We start from the raw sequence: 12,449 nt of genomic DNA, 5'->3' as shown, positions 1-12,449 counted from the left end.
ATACCTCGCTGCCGAAGCAGCCATGAGGTAGTGGCCAGCTTCGGCCTCCTCCAAACTAAAAGGCCCCATTTCAAGTGCAAGCTAGCAGTATGGCATTGCAGCCTGGGGTTGGGTGGGTGGCAGGCTGCACACTTACGCTTGCATTAAAAGAAAACAAAGCAGATGCTAACGTCTATCTTCATCATCATGCTCCTCACCTTGGCACTCTCAACTCCCCTGATGGAGAAGCCAGGGCCCACCGGAGGAGTCTGGTTCTCTGGTGGGCTCATCCAATGCTGTCCTAAAGCAGGCCGGGCTAAGAAAAGTGTGTGGGGGGGAAGTTGACAGGAGAAATAGGGGCGGCTGGGGACCATTTATGGACACCCGGCTGCCCCCAGGCGGCTGGGGACCGTGTGTGGACACCCGGCCGCGGGGCGGCTGGGGACCGAGTATGGACACCCGGCCGCCCCCTGGAGGCTGGGGGCCGAGTGTAGACACCCGGCCGCCGGGCGGCTGGAGACTGAGTATGGATTCCAGGCCGCCAATGCAGCCATGACATGGTGGCCAGATTCCGCCTCCACATGCCTAAAAGGCACAATTTCAAGTGCAAGCAAGCAGTATGGTATTGCAGCCTGGGGGTGGGTGGGTGGTTGGCTGCATATTTGCGCTTGCATTGCAAGGAATGGGGGTGGTACAATTGAACACTGCCCTGGGACAAGAACTTGCACGGGGATAGTTGCAAGTCTGCATCTTCTGATGCGGCAAGGATGACTTCTGATTGGCACACTTTTAGGCAGTGAGCTGGGTGTCAGAGATGCTTCCAGGGGTCTTCCCCATGCTGTTCCCATGTCTTTTCAGCACTGTATGCATGTGTCACACAGCACATGGCCAGATATGGTTGTAAAATGTTAAAATGACATTTCCCGGTGAATGCATTTGTCACGGTTGAAAGCAATACAAAAGTGCAAAAACGCATAAAAAATGCTACTTGTGAACATAGCCCAAGATGTGGAGGAGTATTTTTGTTTTACCTTATACACAAGTCTTTACCCTGGAAAGGGTATTCCTTAACATATTTCACAGGAAAGCAGCTTCAGTTTCGTTTTTGAACGTTTTATTGTGAGCCCTTAAAAGTGGCTTAATATCTCTGACCACATTGTTGACATCAGTGACCTGGGGGTCAGAAATGCTTCCTGGGGCGATCCCCATGCTGTCCCCATGTCATTTGAGCACTGTCACTATCGTTTTGGGCACTTGTTAGGCTTTTAAAAGACTGCCGGGGGTGCCGCCGCAAAACTGCTCGGGTCTCCCATAGACCAACATTGGGCTCGTTGCTCGGGTCGAGAACTCGAGTATCACGGCGAGCTCGGCCCGAGCTTCGAGCACCCGAGCATTTTAGTGCTTGCTTAACACTAATTGTTATACCTTTTATCTAAATGAAAGTTAAATTTTAATGAAGATCCTGATGCTGGAATAATTCTCCATCACATTATCATTTTCTGATATAATCTTAAATTCCTTCATCAGAAACACGAACAGAACTTTTAGTTAAAAATACACCAACGATAAAAGATGACTGATAAAACCTGTAATAACAAATTCTTGTCTCTTTTTAAGAACACTATTCTTCATTTCCTCTATTTTGCACAATGCATAACAGTGTTTGACAGATTAGGGAAATAAGTATATAGTAGTAAGTGAAAAAAAAACAGGTCAAAATGTACAATGGACTTCATTGTCATGTAATTGTGTTTTATTGTTTGGCCAGCTGTCTCCATTACACCCACTTTCCTTTGCCATTGATATTACATCTGTGACTGCAGTCATTTTGTCATGATCTCATTGTTTGGACTTTGATGTGTTTCCCTTAAATCTGCACTTCTATTCCCAAAAGTCTTTCTGTAATAAAGTAAAAAATGAAGGGTACTGCAGCAATTTCACCATACAACCTATGTATACACTAAGTCATGCTAGTACCATTATCTACTAAATGTGATCTTATGAAGAGACAGCAGGAAGGAAGATATAAAGACTCCTTCATGAAAGTTAATGTGTATTGCACATGTTAAATCCCAGTATGATAGCAATTTTAAAGGGTCTTGTAACTTTCCCATATTTTTTCTCTTGCAAAACATTAGGACGGTGCAAAGATACTCTGTCTACCATTTCTGGTCCCACAACTCAAAACACTTATGGACGTAATGAGGGAGCCTGGATGAAAGATCCATTGGCAAAGGATGAGAAGATTTATGTAACTAACTACTACTATGGAAATACTTTAGTGGAATTTAGAAATCTGGACAACTTTAAACAAGGTAAAATGTAACCTGCCTATCTTACTAGGATTTGCCAGGTTTACTTTATTACACACCTTAACCCGAGATTGACTTTCAGAGTGACTTTGGCTCAATTTTCAGTGATGAGAAAATGTTATGAAGAACATTCATTAGAAACCTCTAAATCAGTGTTTCCCATACTCTAGTCCTCACGGCCCTCAACAGATCATGTCTTCAGTATTTCTTCAGTATTGCACAGGTGATGTAATTATTATCAAGGCATCACAAATTGCCACAGGTTCTCTCACCTGTGCAATGCTAAGGAGATCCTGAAAACATGATGTGTTGGAGGCCGTGAGTACTATATTTTGGGAAACATTGCTTTAAATGACTGCTGAATTCCATGGCCATACATCTTATAGAGAAAATCTGCACTTCTGCTATAGGACCTATATTAATGGAGTTGTAACTTGTGAATGCTCACAGCTCGCAATGCTGGTGCCAGGAGTTTTGGTCATATGAATGCAAGTATGCAATTTGCATACTTCTAGCCCCATTCTGACTAAACATATCTGTCCTTGATCAATTCACTTGCATTGAGTGAGGCTGTACATGTCTAGTCCTCATGTGACCGCATGTTTACTTGAGGTTACGCGTCCACCCACTCCCAACATCGGAACTGGAGAATCCTGACAGCGCACACTTTTGATGCTATGAGGATTCATAAGTCTGCAGTCACTTAGAGTGACTGCAGACTTGCACCCTAAGGCTGGACAATCCTTTTAAGGTAGACAAAAACTCAGCCTAGCTTCTTTCTAGATTTTCACAACACTCTGTTCTGAACATATAGAAACAAGTGAGTTGGAAGCTAGTAGGACTACACTACCACCACTGACTGCTTGAAATACATCAGGGTGTATTTTAACAAACTATTTAATGGGAATGTATCAAGTATATTATTTTTTAATAATTACAATTCTAAAACTTTTTTTTAATATTCTGCATTTAATTTTTACTGTAATTTATTTATTCTATTTTCTGTACTTGATTATGGGGGCAGTCAATTTGTCAAAGTTGGTGTTAGCAGAAATGGAGCAAATATAACAACAGTCTGGAGATATTCAATGACTTTTATAGGAGAGTACTTTAGTCATTCCCTGTAATCTGTGCAGAGGTCATTGTGCATAAAGGGACAACAATGAAATTGCAACACCAGGATTGAAAAGTTGTGGAATTATTGAATCAACAGGCATAATATTAGTATGTAATTTATGACATAATGGAAGCAAACTTTTCAAAACCTCTCAGTTTATTCAGTATTAAGTATGAGCACCATGCACAAAAATCCCAGCACTTACACACCTCGGCATTCAAACAATGAGGCTATTAATGATTGTCTGAGAAATGTTATGCCACGCTGAATGCACTTGGGCATGCAAACCATTAGGACTCGCTGCTGGCAGCTCCCTTTGCAGTAGCCAAAAAATGACATTCAGATGTGTTCGATAGAAGACAAGTTCAGAGACGCAGCAGGCCATGGTAGCACATCTAAGACCTGCAGGGTGCTCACAGTAGCATGAACAGCATGTGACACACCATTGTCATGTTGAAAAATTGACTCCTTGGACACTTTCACATTCCTTTGTTAAGGCCTGTTGCTTCTTCGTGACCTTACCTTGTGGTCTACAGACCAACCTCCCGATAGCATTGTTTACAAGATAAAAGTTGGACTCAACACTGAAAAGGATAGACCTCCATTCCGGCCTCCATTGCCATCATGCTTTGCACCATATTAGCCTTTGAGAGCAGTGGAGTGAGGTCAATGGAACATCTGTAGCCATACATCTGTCTTATAGCCCAGTGTCTTGCAAATGCCTTCTGGTGATTTTTGGAGACACTGATTGATGCCTTGGACATGACATGTCATGTCTAATATCCCTTTAAGTACAGAATAGATCACTAAGTGCCATTCCTAGAATATGACCAGACCATGTGGGTAATGCCATGAAGAGACCTTCATGATGGAATGTCACACTGGTTCTACTCCCAGGATTGTTATGGGGTGGGATAATGTACAGTAGCCTGACCCCTCTAATCTTTATTCCAAGTACAGTAACAGCTCGGTGTTACATTGATTTGCTGGTGAAACCAGTGGTCCCAGAAGCCATTATGCAACACAACAATGCCACCAGGCAATGCTGCATGTTTCTCTTGCGTCTGTGAGCAGACAGTGTGGATATCATGGCTTTCAGCATCTTCAGACTTGTCTTCCATCGATCACATATAGAACGTCATTGGTCGGTGTTAGAGTAAGGAAGGGCTTAATGTCTTCAGGCTAGCCAAAATCTCATTGCATGTGGTAATTCTCACATGAACTCACTGAAACAAACAACTTTCAAGGGTACTTATGCAGCTACAGTATGTATCCTGCTATTTGCTTTCACATAAGAAACGCCTATATTTATGCATGGTATGCTTATATTCATGAATGGTATAAATAAACGTAATCTTCATTTCTTGAGTGGAGTATCTTGGCAATCACACTGTGTCTTTTCTTGGTCCTCATCGGCCGTAAAATTGATCGCAGAAACTTTTAAATTTGAGTTAGAACAGCTATAACAATTAGCAATTCCAAAGGGAGCTACTAGACTAGGTTGCTAGCAGAGGATTTAGATGATTTGCATACCCAAGCATATTCAGCGTAGCAGAACACTCCTCAGGCAGCCATTAATAACCTCAGTGATAGCAGCCAAGACGTGTAAGTGTGGGGATTTATGCACGTAATGTACTGTAGGAAAGCCAGGAAGGCTAGGGTTAAATTCTAGCAGTACAGTTTTTGATTAGGTGTACCTGGATAGCCATGACTAGAACCTGGCCATGTGTTTACTGGTCAGTCAGCTTGGTAAAGCTTAGCAGAGTGGGTTATGTTGGAGCTGCAGAGAGACAAGCCAGAATAACTGAGAGTAGCCTGCACAGGTTGTGTGCACGAAACTGCAAGTATCACGAGTTGCAATGAACAATAGCCGTTTTGTGTGACTAAACTGGGACTCCCTCAGCCGTGTTCGAGTAACCAGTGAATGTGAGCACATTGAGCCCAAAGCAGGACCTGAATTGATGTCTGGGTGAGATCTTGTTATTGCTTTGCCTTTTCCTTAATTGAAAAAGGACTGTAATTTTTGTTATCACGGGTGTGCCGGAAAAAGGCTGTTTTTCATTTAAAAAACTATGCAAGTTTATGGAGTTCAATAAACCTCCCATTACCAACATTGGCAACATGGCTACAGCAAAAATAAACCAACATGGCTACAGCATTACCGTGTATGACAGACAATCCCTGCATGGTTATTGGCTAACAGCTCGAGCACCCGCGATACTCGATCAAGTAACGAGCGTACCCAAGCACCCCGATGCTCAGTCGGGTATCGAACAGTGCCAAGCATGCTCGCTCATCACTATTCACTATATTAAAATAATTCAGAAGTATCAATGTAACACAATTACATTTGACCTTCGTAGTAAAGGTTCTTACACCTACAGACATTTAATTCCACTCGAAAAGATTGTGACATAAAAATAACTGCACAAATGTGGTAAATAGTCCCTGGCAATCAGCACTTCTAGTAACCTGCACACTGTTCAATGCCAACGATGCTAAACTAATTTAAACAGCATTTAACTGAAATGAATACTTTAGCTACTACTGTTCAGCACAATTAGATACTCGTGTCCATTAATGCTATAAATGGCACTCTTATGCCATGGGACCAAACACTGAGTGAAGAAGTGATCCATATGGTAAAACAATTATCTTTATTGAAAAAAATTAAAAGAAGTTAAAACAGCAAAATACCATAAAGGGGACATCGAAATGACTTGAGACAGTTTGTGTAATGTCTATATTGGAAAGGATACATAAGCAGACTACGTGTCTAAGTTTAGGGTACAGTGACCCCTCCGCATAAGACTAAATATAGTAGACACTGTGATCTATTTAAAACATATAAAGTACAATTACTAGACAAAATCAAAGCAAACTCTAAAGCAGTAAATACTGACACTCTACACCTAGATGGAAAGCCCACAGCCCAAATCAACTGCTGGGTTAAGTTAATCAGAGGATGGAACCATATGACAAAGTAAAGTATTATAATAGTGGGTGTCAATGTTCACCACAAAACCCATAAGTATTGCTTCAGTGAGATCCCTTGAGAATCGTCCCTCAGGACTTATCGAAATTACCTTTGGGTAGTGGAAGAGCTAGAGTTCACACTGGTCCCATGAGGCCGGTCCAATGTTTCCTCACCCTGGCATTTCACCACCAGCTTCTTCTGGGGGCATGTTGGGGTGAGGGGCAGTGGATGATTTATATGGTGTGCCATCCAATCCATGTGAGGCATGAAAACGCTCGCCTATGACGTCAGCGGCGCATGTCGTGACCGCCTGCCTCTTGTGTAAAGCTAACTTCCTGGGCACAATCCTTGTCCTGCAAGTGTGGAACGCAAGTTGGTCAGTGTGAGAACGTCACCGGGAGTATCAGAGGCTAGGAGGCAACGCATGTGCTCTGTCAAAGAGCGAGTGGGGGCGGTATCAGTGAGCCAAAAGGGAGTGGAAAATAGGACAAGAACAAGGGAGTGGGAACACCGATATATGTATGCAGGGAACATGAAGATTGAACCTGGGGAAATGCTTGGTGTGTATAGTTGGTAAGGAATTCTAAAAAACATCTATCAGTGGTGTAAAAACATCTAATAGTCATGGATAGTGCAAGCGAAAGAAAACGTGCCATGACAATGTTGAAAAAGACCCTAATAAAATGCATACAACGCACTTGTCTGATCGGAGTGGAATGAATATGATGTGAAAAAAGTCATAAAGATGTATGGACTGAGGCAGCCCATACCCACTATGGAGAACTTTATATAGATACTAGATAGAGGCCCTTTGCTATCGCATCAGGAGGGCGGTAATGTCACGATGGAGGCAGGCTTTGCAGCGTTGAGAATCTCTCACTCCCATTTGCTCAACAACCTATCCACTCTCTCTTTCCCCCATGTGCTGAACTCTCCCATCTGTGCTCTCTTCTTTGACCTGTCTACCCCATGTGCTATCTATCCCCCTTGTCTGCTGTCTCTCTCCTTCCTGTGCTGTGTTCTCCCCTCATGTGCTGTCCCGTTTGAGCTCTCACCCCTCTGTGCTCTGTCTCCCTCCCCCCCGTGCGCTTTCTCTCTCCCCCATCTGCTGTCTTCTCCTCTCATGTGATCTCTTCTTTGACCTGTGTACCCCATGTGCTCTCCCCCTTGTTTCCTCTCTCTCTCTCCACAACTGTGCTGTATTCTTCCCTCCTGTGTTCTCTCGTTCAAGCTGTCTCCCCGCGCAGTAAATCAGACCGCCATCATCTTTGCGCAGGCAGATAGCGGCGGTCACATTAAAACTGCACAAAGATGGCGGTGGTCAGTGAATCATTCGGCTTATCCCGGCGGCAGCGTGCACTGCGTGTATGGCGTGTTCGCAACAGTGTTCAGCTGGTGGTACCGCGCATGAGGCTGCGTACGGCTTATACAGTGTGCGTGGTGGTGCGTACGGCATATACAGTGTGTGTGTGGTGGTGCGTACGGCGTATACAGTGTGTGTGTGGTGGTGCGTACGGCGTATACAGTGTGTGTGTGTCATGTGTACAGCATATACAGTGTGTGTGTGTACGGTGTATACAGTGTGGTGGTGGTGCGTACGGCGTATACAGTGTGTGTGTGGTGCATACGGCGTATACAGTGTGTGTGTGTGGGGGTGCGTATGGCATATACAGTGTGTGTGATGCGTATGGCGTATACAGTGTGTGTGTGTGGTGCGTATGGCGTATACAGTGTGTGTGTATGTGGTGTGTACGACGTATACAGAGTGTATGTGGTGTGTACGGCGTATACAGAGTGTATGTGGTGTGTACGGCGTATACAGAGTGTATGTGGTGTGTACGATGTATACAGAGTGTGTGTGGTGCTGCGTATGGCGTATACAGTGAGTGTGGTGCTGCGTACGGCGTATACAGTGTGTGGTGCTGCGTACGGCATATACAGTGTGTTTGGTGCTGCGTACAGCGTATACAGTGTGTGTGTGGTGTGTACGGCGTATACAGTGTAGGTGGTGTGTACGGCGTATACAGAGTGTATGTGGTGTGTATGGCGTATACAGAGTGTGTGTGGTGCTGCGTACGGCATATACAGAGTGCGTGTGGTGCTGCGTACGGCATATACAGTGTGTGTGTGGTGCTGTGCACGGTGTATACAGTGTGTATGTGGTGCTGCATACGGCGTATACAGTGTGTGGTGCTGCATACAGCATATACAGTGTGTGGTGCTGCGCACGGTGTATACAGTGTGTGGTGCTGCAGAGAGGGGAAATGTCAGTGAGCGTTCCGATTTCATTTCCAGAGCGATTCGCCCGATGAGTCCTTGATATTTAGTCGTTTTCAGCCAATTTTCTGAATTTTTGAAAATTTCACTTTTTTGTGAAAATATCCGCTAAATGAGGGAATAATATGTGTGAGAGTACCCCAGGAGAGTTCCAAATGTGTGCGGGTAGAATACATATCCCACAGGGGTAAAGTTGAAAAAAGTTGAAAAAAAAAATTTTTTGGGACTTAGTCATTTTTCCGGCGTTTATCAGACTTTCACAGAGGGGGAAATGTCAGTGAGCGCTCCGATTTCAGTTCCAGAGCAATTCGCCCGATGAGTCCTTGACATTTAGTCGTTTTCAGCCAATTTTCAAAATTTTTGAAAATTTCACTTTTTTGTGAAAATATCCGCTTAATGAGGGAATAATATGTGTGAGGGTACCCCAGGAGAATTCCAATTTTGTGTGGGTAGAATATATATCCCACGGGGGGTAAAATTGAAAAAAGTTTTAAATCATTTTTCCGGCGCTTATCAGACTTTCAGAGAGGGGAAATGTCAGTGAGCGTTCCGATTTCAGTTCCAGAGCGATTCGCCCGATGAGTCCTTGATATTTAGTCGTTTTCAGCCAATTTTCTAAATTTTTGAAAATTTCACTTTTTTGTGAAAATATCCGCTTAATGACAGAATAATATGTGTGAGGGTAGCTCAGGAGCCTGCCAAATTTCACTTTTTTGTGAAAATATCCGCTTAATGAGGGAATAATATATGTGAGTGTACCCCAGGAGAATTCCAATTGTGTGTGGGTAGAGTATATATCCCACGGGGGTAAAATTGAAAAAACGTTGAAAAAAAATTTTTTTGGACTTAGTCATTTTTCCGGCGTTTATCAGACTTTCAGAGAAGGGAAATGTCAGTGAGCGTTCCGATTTCAGTTCCAGAGTGATTCGCCCGATGAGTCCTTGATATTTAGTCGTTTTCAGCCAATTTTCAGAATTTTTGAAAATTTCACTTTTTTGTGAAAATATCCGCTAAATGAGGGAATAATATGTGTGAGGGTACCCCAGGAGAATTCCAATTGTGTGGGTAGAATATATATCCCACGGGGGGTAAAATTGAAAAAAAAAATTTTTGGGACTTAGTCATTTTTTCGTCGTTTATCAGACTTTCAGAGAGGGGAAATGTCAGTGAGCGTTCCGATTTCAGTTCCAGAGCGATTTGCCCGATGAGTCCTTGATATTTAGTCGTTTTCAGCCAATTTTCTGAATTTTTGAAAAATTCACTTTTTTGTGAAAATATCCGCTTAATGAGGGAATAATATGTGTGAGGGTACTCCAGGAGAATTCCAATTGTGTGTGGGTAGAGTATATATCCCACGGGGGTAAAATTGAAAAAAAGTTGAAAAAAAAATTTGGGGGGACTTAGTCATTTTTCCAGCGTTTATCAGACTTTCAGAGAAGGGAAATGTCAGTGACCTTGTCCGATTTCAGATCCAGAGCGATTCGCCCAATGAGTCCTTGATATTTAGTCGTTTTCAGCCAATTTTCTGAAGTTTTGAAAATTTCACTTTTTTGAGAAAAAACCGCTAAATGAGGGAATAATATGTGTGAGGGTACCCCAGGAGAGTTACAAATGTGTGCGGGTAGAATATATATCCCACAGGGGTAAAATTGAAAAAAAAATTTTTTCGGACTGAGTCATTTTTCCGGCATTTATCAGACTTTCAGAGAGAGGAAATGTCAGTGAGCATGTCTGATTTCAGTTGCAGAGAGATTTGCCCGATGAGTATTTGACATTTAGTCGTTTTCAGCCAATTTTCTGAATTTTTGAAAATTTCACTTTTTTGTGAAAATATCCATTAATTGAGGGAATAATATGTGTGAGGGTACCCCAGGAGAGTTCCAAATGTGTGTGGGTAGAATATAAATCCCACAGGGGTAAAATTGAAAAAAAGTTTAAAAAAAATTTGGGGGGGACTTAGTCATTTTTCCGGCCTATACAGTGTGTCTGTGGTGCTGCGTTCAGCGTATACAGTGTGTGTTTGGTGCTGCGTATGGTGTATACAGTGTGTGGTGGTGCTGCGTACGGCATGTACAGTGTTCGTGTGGTGCTTATGGCGTATACAGTGTGTGTGTGGTGCGTATGGCGTATACAGTGTGTGTGTGTGTATGTGGTGTTTATGGCGTATATGACGCGCCCCCTGGGCCTGTGCTGCTGCTGCTGTGCAGGGGGAATACCCGGAGCCGGATCGCTGGGGGTTGTAGTTCTCCGTGGCGGTGACCCGGTCCGTGCCCAGGGTGGTCAAACCAGTGGCAGTCTATTTGTATTGTAATAAGTGTCCGACTATGCCACCCGTGGATTGCGGTCAGTGGGGACCGCCGCTGCGCTGCAGACCGCTGAGGCTGATGTTGGTTGTGCAGCTGAGTATGGGATAACTCCCCACGGGAGGAGTATTGCCTCAGGGCAGCTAATGTGGAAGATGATGGGAGTAATGGTGTGAGGGTCCCAGTGCTAATGGTGCAGGAGCGGCAAGGAATCACAGAGACGGGAGGTGCAGTTTAGGGTCTTTACTGATGGTACAAGGCAGACCCTCCCGGGAGTACTGGCTAGTATAAGGGGCCTGGTCAGTCTGCGAGCAAGCAGGAGTTCCCCTGGCCAGGTGGAGTTGTAGGCCTCCCCGTTTATCTGCACTCTTCCTGGCTACCTTGCTGTCAGCGGTTACAAGTAGCCCACGTCCCTGAGTATACCGTGTGGTGCTCACCCGTATGGCTGGTGACTTGGGGCCTTCTGTTAGCCTCCGCTCCTGGTTGGCGGCGCTGGTCCCTTCTTTGTGACTGAGCCTCCGGGCTTCTATGGCCAGAGGACCTGGAATCCCCTGCCGGCTGGTTTCTGCTGCTGGGTGTATATCAGTCCCCACAGCCTCGGACTCCTGTGTCCGGCTTTAGTATCTTCGTCCAGGGCGAACTCTGCTCAGCTCCAGCCCCTGGACTTCTGCTACTGCTCCTACAGAGCTCCTGTTCTTGCTTTCCCTGTGTCTGGAACTGTCTGCAGCTCCACTCTGACTCTGACTGCTCTAATCCCGCCCCAGACCCAGTTTAAAAGGGCAGATTCCTCCCCTCCCAGGTCTGGGCGGACCGTGTTGCATGCTTAGGGATCCTGACCAGAGAAACCTCCCACTTGCTCTCAGACATAATATCTCTATTACTGTGGCAACCAGACCCGTGGGGTGTCACATTCCCCCCTAGTAAATTTTAGTACTCCGGGACTAAACACATTTTTAAAGAAACATAAATACAAGGTATAACAATAACAAGACAACATATTTACAAGAAGCTTTAGTCTGTAGAGGTCACGGCGTTTCCGTGACCGGGTGTCCATATCACCCAACAAGGCGAAGTCTTGGCACAGAATAGGGGACCTGTCCAAAGCAAACCCCTTGCGTTGTCCTTGGGCGTGGCTGCAAGGGTAGACTAACTACTTTGGGCTGCAAGGAGGCCACGCCAGACAGGTTTTCTCTTCCGCGGCCGTCTTCACAAGAGGCACCAAGGTGCAACTATCTACAATACTGTTCCGGTTATCCAGTGTCCATAACCTGTTAGTCCAAATAAATCTGCAGGGTAACTGAGAAACATAATTAGTAACAGGCAACAAACATAAACCATAAACATTTTTCAATAAACAGTCAACTTTACAGTGCATTGGTTTAGATTCTCCAGCAAGCGGGCATCTGACCTCTAGTGACTCTAGTGGACCTACGGAGCTCACTAACTGGTTCTGCACTACAGGGTGTAGGAGGTGTTATGGGCAA

At 44.5% G+C, this 12,449-nt stretch overlaps 1 protein-coding gene across 3 annotated transcripts in view; it reads left to right on the top strand.

Annotated features, from left to right (window-relative positions):
• OLFML2B (olfactomedin like 2B) overlaps nucleotides 1–12,449 on the top strand; it is a 753,194-nt gene that overhangs the window by 651,876 nt on the left and 88,869 nt on the right. For all 3 annotated transcript variants that reach the window (XM_073644077.1, XM_073644076.1, XM_073644075.1), the window contains one exon: nucleotides 2,118–2,294. In XM_073644077.1, the coding sequence (XP_073500178.1) occupies nucleotides 2,118–2,294 (177 nt within the window). The remainder of the gene's footprint in view (nucleotides 1–2,117; nucleotides 2,295–12,449) is intronic.

Source organism: Phyllobates terribilis, unplaced genomic scaffold, assembly GCF_046119375.1.
Source record: "Phyllobates terribilis strain yellow unplaced genomic scaffold, ASM4611937v1 Scaffold_8__6_contigs__length_399053987, whole genome shotgun sequence".
Taxonomy (NCBI): domain Eukaryota; kingdom Metazoa; phylum Chordata; class Amphibia; order Anura; family Dendrobatidae; genus Phyllobates; species Phyllobates terribilis.
Note: the sequence above shows the minus strand (reverse complement) of the source record. Positions and strands in the feature narration are given on the sequence as shown.